The sequence below is a fragment of the Geotrypetes seraphini genome, chromosome 1 (assembly GCF_902459505.1).
Source record: "Geotrypetes seraphini chromosome 1, aGeoSer1.1, whole genome shotgun sequence".
Lineage (NCBI taxonomy): Eukaryota > Metazoa > Chordata > Amphibia > Gymnophiona > Dermophiidae > Geotrypetes > Geotrypetes seraphini.
The window spans coordinates 75,873,893-75,886,448 of NC_047084.1; the positions used below are offsets into that span (position 1 = coordinate 75,873,893).

General features: G+C 39.3%; 1 protein-coding gene across 1 annotated transcript in view; it reads left to right on the forward strand.

The window, feature by feature from the left end:
* CCBE1 (collagen and calcium binding EGF domains 1) overlaps positions 1-10,361 on the forward strand; it is a 482,228-nt gene extending 471,867 nt beyond the window's left edge. Inside the window, exons 9-11 of the mRNA XM_033933500.1 lie at positions 3,965-4,000; positions 5,230-5,265; positions 9,604-10,361. Coding sequence (XP_033789391.1) covers positions 3,965-4,000; positions 5,230-5,265; positions 9,604-9,837 — 306 coding nt within the window. The 3' untranslated portion in view covers positions 9,838-10,361. The remainder of the gene's footprint in view (positions 1-3,964; positions 4,001-5,229; positions 5,266-9,603) is intronic.
* Positions 10,362-12,556: the final 2,195 nt, after the last annotated feature.

The following is a 12,556-nucleotide window of genomic DNA, read 5'->3' on the forward strand; positions in this document are numbered from 1 at the left end:
TTCAGCTTGGAAAAGAGACGGCTGAGGGGAGATATGATTGAAGTCTACAAAATCCCGAGTGGAGTAGAACGGGTTAAAAAACCAGGTAAAAGTTGATCGATTTTTCACTCCATCAAAAATTACAAAGACTAGGGGACACTCGATGAAGTTACAGGGAAATACTTTAAAATCAATAGGAGGAAATATTTTTTCACTCAGAGAATAGTTAAGCTCTGGAATACATTGCCAGAGGATGTGGTGAGAGCAGTTAATGTAGCTGGTTTAAAAAAAGGTTTGGACAAATTCTTGGAGGAAAAGTTGAGACAAACATGGGACAATAGCACGGAATGCTGCTACTATTTGGGTTTTTGCCAAGTACTTGTGACTTGGATTGACCTTCACGAAGATGGGATACTAAGCTAGATGGACCATTAGTCCATCTTATTGATTGTGAGAGGAAACAGGCTGACTCTGTAATCTACACAACCTGCGAGGAGGGCTCGCTGTACAAAAACTCAGCTCAGAGAAATAAAACTCTGAAGGGGGAGAGGTAACCCCCCTCTTGGGAAAAGAGTTTTATCTTCCAATCATCGCTTGATCAATGTTAAAAGCAAGACCAGCTCAAAGGTGTAAAAGACGCGGCCCCGTTTCGGTGTCTGCTTCAGGAGACCCCCGCCAAAAATATGAATTACAGTGGTGCCTCACACAACGAACTTAATTGGTTCCAGGAGCAAGTTTGTTATGCGAAAAGTTCGTTATGTGAAACGCGTTTTCCCATAACAATACATGTTAAAAAAAAATAATTCGTTCTGCAGCATAAAATATGCTAAGATGACATAAAAAAAGATAAATTTGTCAAAATGGTGAAAATGGTGGTCTTGCTGAGGCCAAACTCTTTGACGAGGTCACACTGTTTTACCCCACATTCACTCCTTCTAATTATTTCCCGTTTCATTTCAACAGAAATCACCTTCCTGCTTTTTTTTAGAAGCCATGATATATAAAAAATATTGAGTTTATCTTAAAAGGACGACTGTATACAGTGAGAGAGGGCAGAGTCTCAGCGGCAAAAACTGGGACTTAACTTTTCTTTTTTTTTTTTTTTTTCTAGCATCGGGGAAGCGGCGAGAGTAGCTCCGCCCCTCCCCCCCCCCAACGCATCAGCAGTAGGCGCCGGGCCCCTCCATAAAAGGAGGCGAGCCGACGGTCCGCCACTGCACAGGGAGCCAGGCGAAGGGCTGTGAGAGAGGGCAGTTAAGCGCAGTGAGTAACGCAGCTCGGGCGACTTCGTTGTGTGAAACGAAGTTCGATGTATGAATCAAGACATGAAGTTCGTTGTGTGCAGCGTTCGCTGTGCGAGGCGTTCGTTATGCGAGGCACCACTGTAATTCTGCTAAGGGGTAACAACCGTAACAAGATTCAAAGGTGATCTGAAATGCAAAAAACAGATATCAAAAAGGCTATAGATACGGGCAACGAAATTCAAAAAGCCACATACCTATGCAAAATATAATAAGGCTTGTAGCTGACGTAACAAATAGGAGCACAATGATGTACATACCGTGCAAGATGTAAAAAGATTTCCATGCAACGAAGGACGCCGGCACCCACTCCGATATTTAAACCAGAGGGAGGAGGGAAACCGGACGTGATAAACGTGATGACATCATAGAAAATACTGACGGAAGCAAAAAAACTTCAAAAATACACTACTCAAGCCCGACATGATTAGAGGAAAGCTACCCATTCGATCTACGTTATTGAGGCCGTATGGGTGGAGAGTACTGAGGTCAAAGATCCATTTCTGCTCTCTTCTCCACAGCATACGAGCTATGTCACCACCCCTAATGTTGAAATACCGATCCAATACTGTGAATCTTAGATCAGACGTGGCATGATTCTTGCTATGCCAATGTTGCACAAGGGGGGGCTTCCTGCACTGCGGTGCGTATGCGGCTCATATGTTCGCCGATACGGAGCTTCAAACATCGGGTAGTGCTTCCCACGTACACAAGCTGGCATGGGCAAGATATAGCATAAACTACATGATGTGAGTCGCAGTTGGTCCCATGCTGAGTGTACTTCTGTCGAGGTGGTAATGACATTTGTTTGAATGGTAACGCTGAATTGACAAACTTTACAGTGTCCACATGGGGAATGCTGACCCCGCCCAGAAATAGAAGCCTCTGGTCTTAAAAACTGAGAATGTGTAAGTTGTTGTCTCAAGCTAGGAGATTTTGAAAAGGCAAATCTGGGGACCTTTTACTAAACCGCAATAGTGGTTTTTAGCGCAGGGAGCCTATGAGCGTCAAGAGCAGCGCTGGGCATTCAGCGCAGCTCCCTGCGCTAAAAACTGCTATTGTGGTTTAATAAAAAGGATGGAGGGTATATTTGTCTATTTTTGTATGCTATAAAAACCAAATACAGAGAGAGACTGAGAGCTGTTGACGAAGAGCTACGTGTGTGTCTTTCTTCGATTACAGCCAGAATATCAGCTTTGTGTTCAGCCAAACAGGCCCAGGTTTCGCACTGAATAAAGTATTTTATAATTTTTATTTCGTAATAAAGTAATTATAAAATACTTTCTTTGTGTTTATTTGATTCCTATTCAAGAGAATTACTTTATATATAGTCAATATAGTCACAGAGTTAAATTTTTTAACATTTTCTAATGGTGGTGTGCCTCGTGATTTTTTTCATGAAACAAGTGTGCCTTTGCCCAAGAAAGGTTGAAAAACACTGGTGTAGATTACAGAGTCAGTCTGTTTCCTCTCATAGTTTAGTGCCTTCTCTGACTCATTGTTACTTTGTCCCTACTGAAGTGGAAACATAGTTGCATCTTATTGATTGAACAAATTTCCAAAGGCCCACTTAATACACCAATCATTAAAATACAGATAAGAACCAGCTATCTCTCCAAATAACTCCATCCATTTACAGTATCCAATGTCTCCTTTAGTCCAACCTCCAATTCACCTGAAGACAAAGAAACAGGTTCACAAAGGGGGGTGTCTCTTAGGTGGCACATTTTAAGACCATACACCTGCAGCCTTGCACCACTTTAGATTTTTCAAAGAGTTTCTGTCACCAGCTGTTTAACATTCTACAGAATCTGGAATGGAACTCATCATTCTGGAATTAGCATTAACTAAAGTGCAACATTTCAACAAGATTATGTATGGCACAACCGATTACAGACTTCACTTATTAGGTAAGATCTCAAGCAGTAATTCAATCTGGCATCTCTTCAACTTTTCAAGGAGCCCATGTTGCCTTGTGTCACCTTGCTCTTGCTCTATAATATCGGAATGAAGACTTAATCATTATAAAATAACTGTTTCCCACAAGTTTACCTCCACTGTAGTTTATAGTTACTGTATTTATTTTTAAAAATTATATACCTTCTATATCTAGATGATTTCCAAATAAAACATACATAACATAAAATCAACATTACAAAAAGATGACTCTTCATGACATTTCTTACCTGTACAAATAGAAATCTTTCCTTACATGAAAGTAGATATAAATAGCTGCTCTGGGGGAACTGTAGCCAGTCAGGATTTCTGGATACTGACACCAAATATGGCCACTATGAGGATGAGCTACTGGGCTAGATGGACCATTGGTCTGACCCAGTAAGGCATGTTCTTATGTTAATATTCATTGCAGATATCCTGAAAACCTGACTGGCTGGGATTCCCCCAGGACACATTTGAAAACCACTGCCTTATATTTTGAATAGTTTATGCACTGATTCTGTGTTTTAGATTTTGTGCAACAAGTTTATGTAGTCAGTGTGCAGTATTTATGTTACTCAAAGGCACATAGAAGGCATTGAATTGGATCTCTGGTAGGTAGTGGGGGCAGAACACGTAACCTCTTACTTTAATTAGCAAATATTATTCCATGCTAGAAATATTTTAACTTATTATATACAGAATTTTGTATGAACTATGTTCAGCTGCATTTTCATGTTTTGCAGGGACCCCCAGGAGCTCCAGGAAAGGATGGTACCAAGGTATGCCTGGATATTAATTTCAATCCTTTTATTGGTTGGATGCAATTGTGACAGTGCTACTGGAATTTGTTTCCATTTGTCAAGTATAATATATGAGAGAACCTATGGCGGTGGATAAGACAATAAGATATTTTGGTGTCATACCTTCAGCTACCTTAGAAATGGTACTATTTCATTACAACATATTACTTAAAGTCTTGGAAATTGTGATCCTTCTTAACGATCCACGAAAAGTGGTTGTAGTCCATGAGCTTTCAAGAGCACACACTTCCCATCATTCGATATTTAATTCATAAGAGTCCATCAAAAGCTTATGTGCGGCAACTTTTTTGTTGGGCTGTTTTCCAAAGAGTCTATCCCCCCTCTTCTACGAAATCGCACTAGCGGTTTTTAGCGCAGACAAAGCACAAAGAGCCATGCAGAATGACCCGCACTGCTTCCGACGCTCATTGAGTTCCTATGAGCATCAGGAGCAGCGCGGGCCATTCAGCGTGGCTCCCCGTGCTAGAAACCGCTAGCGCGGTTTCGTAGAAGAGGGGGTATGTTCCCAACTAATGACATCTGCCAGAATCTGAAACAGAGTTCATCATTCTGGGATTTGCTCAACTTTGGATCTTATATTATTATTATTATTATCAAGAACAGTCAATCTGGATTCTTCCATTTCTCTTACTCATAATTAACAATAGCTTTCTGTAGGTACTTTCATACTAGTGAGAGGTTCATCTAATTGAATTGTTGTATTACTAATATATTTTATCTTTCTAAATTTCTTTTAAGTTTATATTTTATTATATAACCTATTCTAATTATTTGTAAACCGATTCGAGCTCCTTCGGGAGATGATCCAGTATATAAACCGAAGAATAGATTAGATTAATTCATCCTATTCTAAAGCAACTGTTTCTTGACTATTCCTCAAAAACAAGCTACCATTCTTTTTCCAACCTTCCATTTGTCTCAATGATCTATTGAATATTCAGTAGCAGCCACTAGCTGGCTGCTGCTGCTGAATATCTGGATTTTTTTTTGCCTGCAGTGATTGCTGCTGACTCATTATTGAGGATACATTCTCCTAGTAATTTAAATTGAGATGCATATATTACAAAGTTGCTCATTGAAGCTGCCACTGATTCTGGATTTTTTCACTGTATATGCTTTGTTTAGAGAGAAAAATAAAATAAAGACAAAACACAATGGAAAATTAATCAAATTTGTACATTTTCTAGGGTGACAGAGGAGCTCCAGGTCCAAGAGGTCTCCCTGTAAGTATTAGTGGCAATGACTGTAGTAATAAATTTCAGAATTTGATTCCTTTACTTGATTTTCACATATTCTTTACATATTCAATTACCTTTACCAGCCAATATAAGTAATTGGGAAAGGAATACTCGTATTTTGTCCCTAAATATTAGCTACATGTACTTTGTTTTCCAAGGAAGATCAAAGGAGCTTCCTTGGAAAACAAACCACCAGGTCCTCTTTTGGGGTGAAATATTTGAATTTAATTTAAATACCTGACTTTTCAAGTCCTAGCTGTGTTGCATATTAGGTAAAATAAATATTTTATGCCCCAAAGAGTTCGCAATCTAAGGCAGGGATGTCAAAGTCCCTCCTCGAGGACCGCAATCCAGCCGGGCTGTCAGGATTTCCTCAATAAATATGCATGAGATCTATTTGCATGCACTGCTTTCATTGCATGCTAATAGATCTCATGCATATTCATTGGGGAAATCCTGAAAACCCGACTGGATTGCGGCCCTCGAGGAGGGACTTTGACACCCCTAATCTAAGGCAAGGGTGGGCAACCATGGTCTTTGAGAACCACAACCCAGTTGAGTTTTCAAGATTTCCATAATGAATATGCATGAGATCTATTTGCATACAATGTAAGCAACACCAGCAAATCAATGTTAATGTTTGTTTGATTTTATTTGTCTTATTGAATTATGTATGTAAGAATATGTAAACCATTTAAGTTTAAACGGTATATAAATTTTTAAAATAAATAAATCTTATGTAAATTCATTGTGGAAATCTTGAAAAACTGATTGAGTTGTGGCCCTTGAGGACTGTGGTTGCCTAGCCCTGTATGCTCACTGTATTAATGCATTATTAGTAAGTAGGCCTCATTGCATAAGATGGGATGTGGTAAATAATACATGTTAGCATGTACTGGATAATAACACACACGAATGTGTGCTAAGGCAGTGCTCTTTCGTAGCTTTAACCCTGAGACAAGGGAGGGTGAAATTGCTTATACATAAAAAATATATCTATTATTCTGATAAGTAATGCAACATTTACAAGGAAAACGTAACTGAAAAGTTGCTCCTATAGTCAAAACACTCTGACGATAAGCCAGAAATTTCTTATGTCTGGCTTGCGTCCACTTCTGTAATGTGATTTAATTTTGAATTATTCCCTGAAAACCAACTTCCCTTGGAGGTGATGGATTCTCTCTCCTCATATTGTGGACTATGATTTTAGTTACTAATGTGGAATTATTTCATAATTTGATTTATTTGTTTCCTATTTCAATTGTTTATTTCTATTTAATTGTTGTTTAACAAGTTGTAAAAGAATATAAATTATGAGGGGGGAGGGGAGGGTAAATTAATTATTAATTATTGTATAAGGTTTTGATTATATGATAAGAGAGGGCGGGAAGGGTGGGAGATAAGAGCATATCATTTGTACCATTGATGATTATTAAGTGTTATATTTATTGTTAATTTGGATATATTGTTACACTTATTGTAAATTTGGAAAATGAATAAAGAATTAAAAAAAAATAATAATAATAATAATAAATTTAAAAAATAAATAAATAAAAGGGGTTTTTGCCAATGACTGTATGTATGAGCCAAAATCGGCATTTTTGCTGAGTCATTTGACATGGATCAACTTTGCAATAGGCTCTGTATTCAAAGGCTTTTGTCCCCTTAAATTAATAGTTAAAATTAAAAACTAATTAATTTTTATAAAACTAGTAATTATAAAAAAAAGATCTAGGGCTCCTTTTATGAAGGTGTGCTAGCATTTTTAGCACGCGCTAGCCAAAAAACTACCGCCTGCTCAAGAGGAGGCGGTAACGGCTAGCACGCGCGTCATTTTAGCGCGCACTATTCTGCGTGTTAAGGCCCTAACGCGCCTTCGTAAAAGGAGCCCCTAATCTCTGGCAACATTCTAGAAATACTGTTAAGCCTGCTTTGGAGAATAATAATAAATTAGGAGCGGTACCACTCACTAGTGGGGCTATATATTTTTATTAGATATTGTTTATTGGACCACTAGGTCAGACACCATAATGATGTATTGCTGTTTGCAAGATATAAGTCAACATATAACATAACTTAGGACAACAAATGTCTGTCCTAATTAACTGGGTGGTTTTTCAGGCATTCCTGTTGAATACTGAAGGCACCTGGAAACTCTCAGTGGCCACCTTATACCCAGATACTCAGTGCTGGCACCCAGGTAGGTGCTGGTACTGAATATCCAAGCTTAATTCAGCTGTCACCGGCTGAAATTTACTCCCTAAAGCAGTGTTCTTCAACTTAAGGCCTGGGGACCAATGGCAGCCCTTGGAGACCTCTAAGGTGGCCCCCATTGTCTTTCAGGTGGAGGGGGCAGTTCTGCTATTCTGCTTCAGGCTCAGGACAGAATGGGGAAGTGGAAAGTTGGGGTGGGGGGGGGGAGAATCACATGCTTGAAGGAGAAGGTATTTCTCAATAGATAAAGGAGAATGCATTTGGAAATGCTAACAACCTTAAGGATAACCTCCCCTGCCCCTCAATGAAGTTTGAAGGTGGGCTGGTGGGGATGGATATCATTGACACACTGGTCAGCATTGTTGTGGTCCTGCGTGGGAAGATATTCAGTGGCTCTCCTTCAGTTCATCAGAATCCAAAGTGGCCCCAGCTTAAAAATTAATGAAGCCCCCTGCCTTATAGCTTTTCATCTCATGGAACACTAATGATGGTGATCTATTTGACAAAAAATATGGGTAAATAACTACTAAAAATTGGGTACAGTCGTATAAATATTAATAATCAAAAAAAGTAAAAAGAAACGTACTGTATAAGAGTTCACCAGAGAGACCACCCTCACACTTAGTCTAAGATCAATAAACAGAATTTAAATCATAAAAGTGAGTTGAAAAGAGATGGAGAAAAACGGGCCTCATCCATGTTTGGCCGGGACTGAACGGTACCCTAAGCCTCACGTTTCATCACTGGTCCGAAAAAACTCCGTACAAATATATGAAGATTTACTCGCACTCAATCTTTAATTTCATTATATAAATAGTTTTTCAAAAAATCTTCTTTTTCTTCTGTTAAATAAATTATGTGAATCAGTGTTCAAATCTGTGCAAAACAATTGAGATAGCTACAACTACAAACGTGAAGTTCATTTCAGTTTAACTTATCTACTACTAGTAAAGGAGATAGCGTAACTTATCTTAAAGATCGCTTCCATTTAGTCATATATTTCTCATCTAATATCTCCAATGGTAGAACTCCTTTCCTGAGGTTCTCGTTCCCGACAGAAAGAACTTCTGTTTCGCCCTTCATAGGACTACTTCAGGGGAATAGATTCACTGTAATTAATTTTATGTTGCTCTCTCCAAAAACATTTTGTGGACTTCGGTCATGGCAATGACTGGATGAGGCCGGTTTTTCTCCATCTTTTTTCAACTCACTTTTATGATTTAACTTCTGTGTTTATTGATCTTAGACTAAGTGTGAGTGTGGTCTCTCTGGTGAACTATTATACAGTACGTTTCTTTTTCTTTTTTTGATTATTAAAAAATATGGGTAAACTGTTTAGAATTATTTGCCAGACAGTTTTCATATATTCATGTATCATTGCATAGTTCAAGGGTACTTTTATTTGCCCCAGTTTTCTAAAAGTATCAGTATACTTTCACTTTAAAAACTGTCCTTGGAAAAGCCCCTCCCCTTCCCTGCATAGATTTATACCCACTTTCCCTGTGGATGGTTATTCCATTAAATCAATGTGTATAGTTTGAAGATCACTGTTTTCATTGGAGGTAAATTCTGCCAGTGGAGACAGATTTGGCTAGGTAGAGTTTCAGGATTAACACAATGAATATGCATGACATTAATTTGTATTTGGGGGGTACCTATTGTCTACCAGTCAGTTTGCAATGATTGGCAGGGGAATGGAAGAGTAGCCTAGTGGTTAGTGTAGCAGCCTGAGAACCTGGAGAACTGGGTTTGATTCCCACTGCAGCTCATTGTGACTCTAGGCAAGTCACATAAATTTTCATTGCCCCAGGTACAAAATAAATACCTTTATACAGTATGTAAACCACTTTGATTGTAACTACAGAAAGGCAGTTTATCAAGACCCATTCCCTTTCCCTTACTAAAATAAGCGTAAAAATTACTGGGTGGGTCTTTATGGATAAAATTCACAATCCCAAATCCTGGTTCCAATATTCCAGTAGAATGCAGAAAAAAAAAGGGCAGGAGGAAAGGGCCAGGCCCCACCCCAGTCTCCGTCCTTGCCCAAAAAGGAACAATTCATGCTTGTTGAGGGGCTTTTTGACTGAACCTTGTTGGTTTGCTCTGCAGGGTCCACCAGGTTCCTTTGACTTCCTCCTTTTAATGATGGCAGACCTTAGGAACGACATTGCTGAGCTTCAAGAGAAAGTGTTTGGGCACAAGACTCATCCACCCACTGAGGAGTTTCCATTACCTCGTGAATTCTCTGACTATCATGATTCTTCCGACTTTGGCTCTGGGGAACAGTACAAACAGAGAACCGTATCCAAGAATTCTAGAACAGAACAATCAAGATGGCATTAGCTATTGTGTAGCTGAATATATTTTTACAAGTTGTACTATATAAATATATATATAGAGAGAGATGAAGATATATAAATGCACTGATGTAAAAAAGTATATATTTTTCATTTCCTGTTTTTCTGCTTGCATATTCCTATGTACCTTGCTCAAGCTCCTTCTGCCTGAATTGATATCACATATATAAGATAAAGATTTATGCCAGTAGTGTTGCAATGTACAGATTTTTCTTTTTCCTTACATGACTGAGGAAATTATTAATATCACAGGATTTGTGTAAGTAAATGTCAGTTCTTTTGAATTGAGGCACAAAGACCTTAGAATGCCAAAAAGGGATTTGTTTAGCGAGGTGTACATCCAAACGGTCTTTACTATTGTATCTATGATAGCATTAATGTGTATTGTTATTTGTTGTATTGTAATGTTTCTTCATTATCTTTTATATATACATTTGATTCAAGTTTTATTGTATTGTGTTGTATTATATACAAATTTTTAATAAAAATTATTGAACTAAAAAAAAAAAGTGCCAAAAAGACATGCTAATAAAAATAAATACTCGCTGTCTGTCTATCTTTCTGTCATTCTCTCTGTGTCTCTCCCTGCCCCCCTGCCTACCTATATTTCTCTGTTGCACCATGCCTGCCTATCTCTCCGTGGCCCCCTTCTGTCTCCCCCTCCCCTCCCAGAACAAAGCATGATTGTTTTCTGCCCCCCAGTACACCCCTTTCCCTCTCCCCCTGTTGTGCAATGCCTGCCTGTCCCATGGCCCCATTCCGTTTCCACCCCCCCTTCCATTCTTACCCTCCCTCCATTCCTCGAACTGGAGCTGAGGCTGCATCGTTCACCTCTCAGCCCAGATCTTCTCCTTCATGGCGGTGGGCGGGGCTGCAGGAAGACCGAGTGTGGCGGCAGCGGCAACCCCGACTCCTTCAGCACCATGTCGGGAAGGTGGAGAGCGGCTGGCGAACCTCAGCAGGCCGCTTTGAAGAGCAGCGGCAGCGGGAGGGAGGAGTCCCTGGAACACGCGCCTCCAGCTAGCGCAGGCGCCGTGAGGAGTGACACAGAAGTACACCTCACACCACCAGAATTCACGATCGTGTAACAGCGCATGCGCGCGCTAGGGTTTTATTATTATAGATATTTATTTATTTATTTATTTGTGTGTGCAGTACTCTTAAAAAGGTGTTTCTATATTGGAGTGAAGGCTCCATTTATCAACAAGATATTTGGCATGCAAAAAAAAAGTAAGAAAAAGAAATGAAGTTTATGTGCAGATCAGGGTGAGTAAAAGCAGTAGCAGCATAGGAAAACATAATATGTCTAGATAATCCAGCTGGCACTTAAAACAAGGCTTCTGTACTACAAACTTCTAGGACTCCTTTTACTAAGGTGTGCTAGCGTTTTTAGCGCACACAGGAAATTACCACACATACACTTCTAGAACTAAGGTCTAGCGCGCGCGGCAATGTAGCACACGCTATTCCGCGCATTAAAGCCCTAACGTGGCTTAATAAAAGGAGCCCCTAATGTGTGCAAAACTTTTGTACCTAGGAGTAAAAGTTCAAGGGAGAGAGCCTGACCACATATCTGTTTCTGCAGCATTTAAAAAAAAAAAAAACCAAATCAAAGACTATGGCAACAACTATCTCCAGATACTGGCCAAGGATTTTGGAAAGTGCAAATAAAAATTAATTATAAGCCTCCTTTTCAACTCTGATCTTTACATCAGCCTTAAAGAAAGGTGACACTAATGTCCAAAGTTTTTGTTGCTTGTTTAGATCAGTGGTTCCCAACCTTGTCCTGGAGGACCACCAGCCAGTCAGGTTTTCAGGATAGCCCTAATGAATATCCATGGAGCAGATTTGCATGCCTTTCACCTCCATTCTATGCAAATCTCTCTCATGCATATTCATTAGGGTTATCCCAAAAACCTGACTGGCTGGTGGTCCTCCAGGACATGGTTTGGAAACACTGGTTTAGATGATACAACCACATAGAAATCAAAGGATTGCTGTGCTGATGCTTCCATGAGCCCTAGACAGCATTACACAGATAATGAAAAGCATAATTATGGTATAGTATAAATAGCTGGAGTATAGAGATTGGCTGTCATTTGCAAAGTCTTAGGAAATGTCATATGCCATATCATTAGCAAACAAAAACAAGTTTTAAAAAAACCCTTTCCCCCTAATTCTATAAATTTGCACTTACCCCCAAATTCTGTTTATAGCGCATTTGGCAGCTAAAATTTAATGCTAAGAAATGCAAGGTGCATGCATTTGGGCTGCAAAAATCATAGGGAATGGTACAGTTTAGGAGTGAAGAACTTATGTGCATGACGGAAGAGTGGGACTTGGGTATGATTGTATATGATGATCTTAAGGTGGCCAAACAGGTTGAAAAGGTGATTGTGAAAGCTAGAAGGATGCTAGGTTGCATAGGGAGAGGTATGGCCAGTAGAAAAAAGGAGGTATTGATGCCTCTGTATAAGACTCTGGTGAGACCTCATTTAAAACATTGTGTACAATTCTGGAGGCCGCACCTTCAAAAAGATTTAAAAAGGATGGAGTCGGTCCAGAGGAAGGCTACTAAAATGGTGTGTGGTCTTCGTGATAAGGCGTATGGGGACAGACTTATAGATCTCAATCTGTATACTTTAGAGGAAAGGCAAGAGAGAGGAGATTTGATAGACATTTAAATACCCACATAATATAAATAT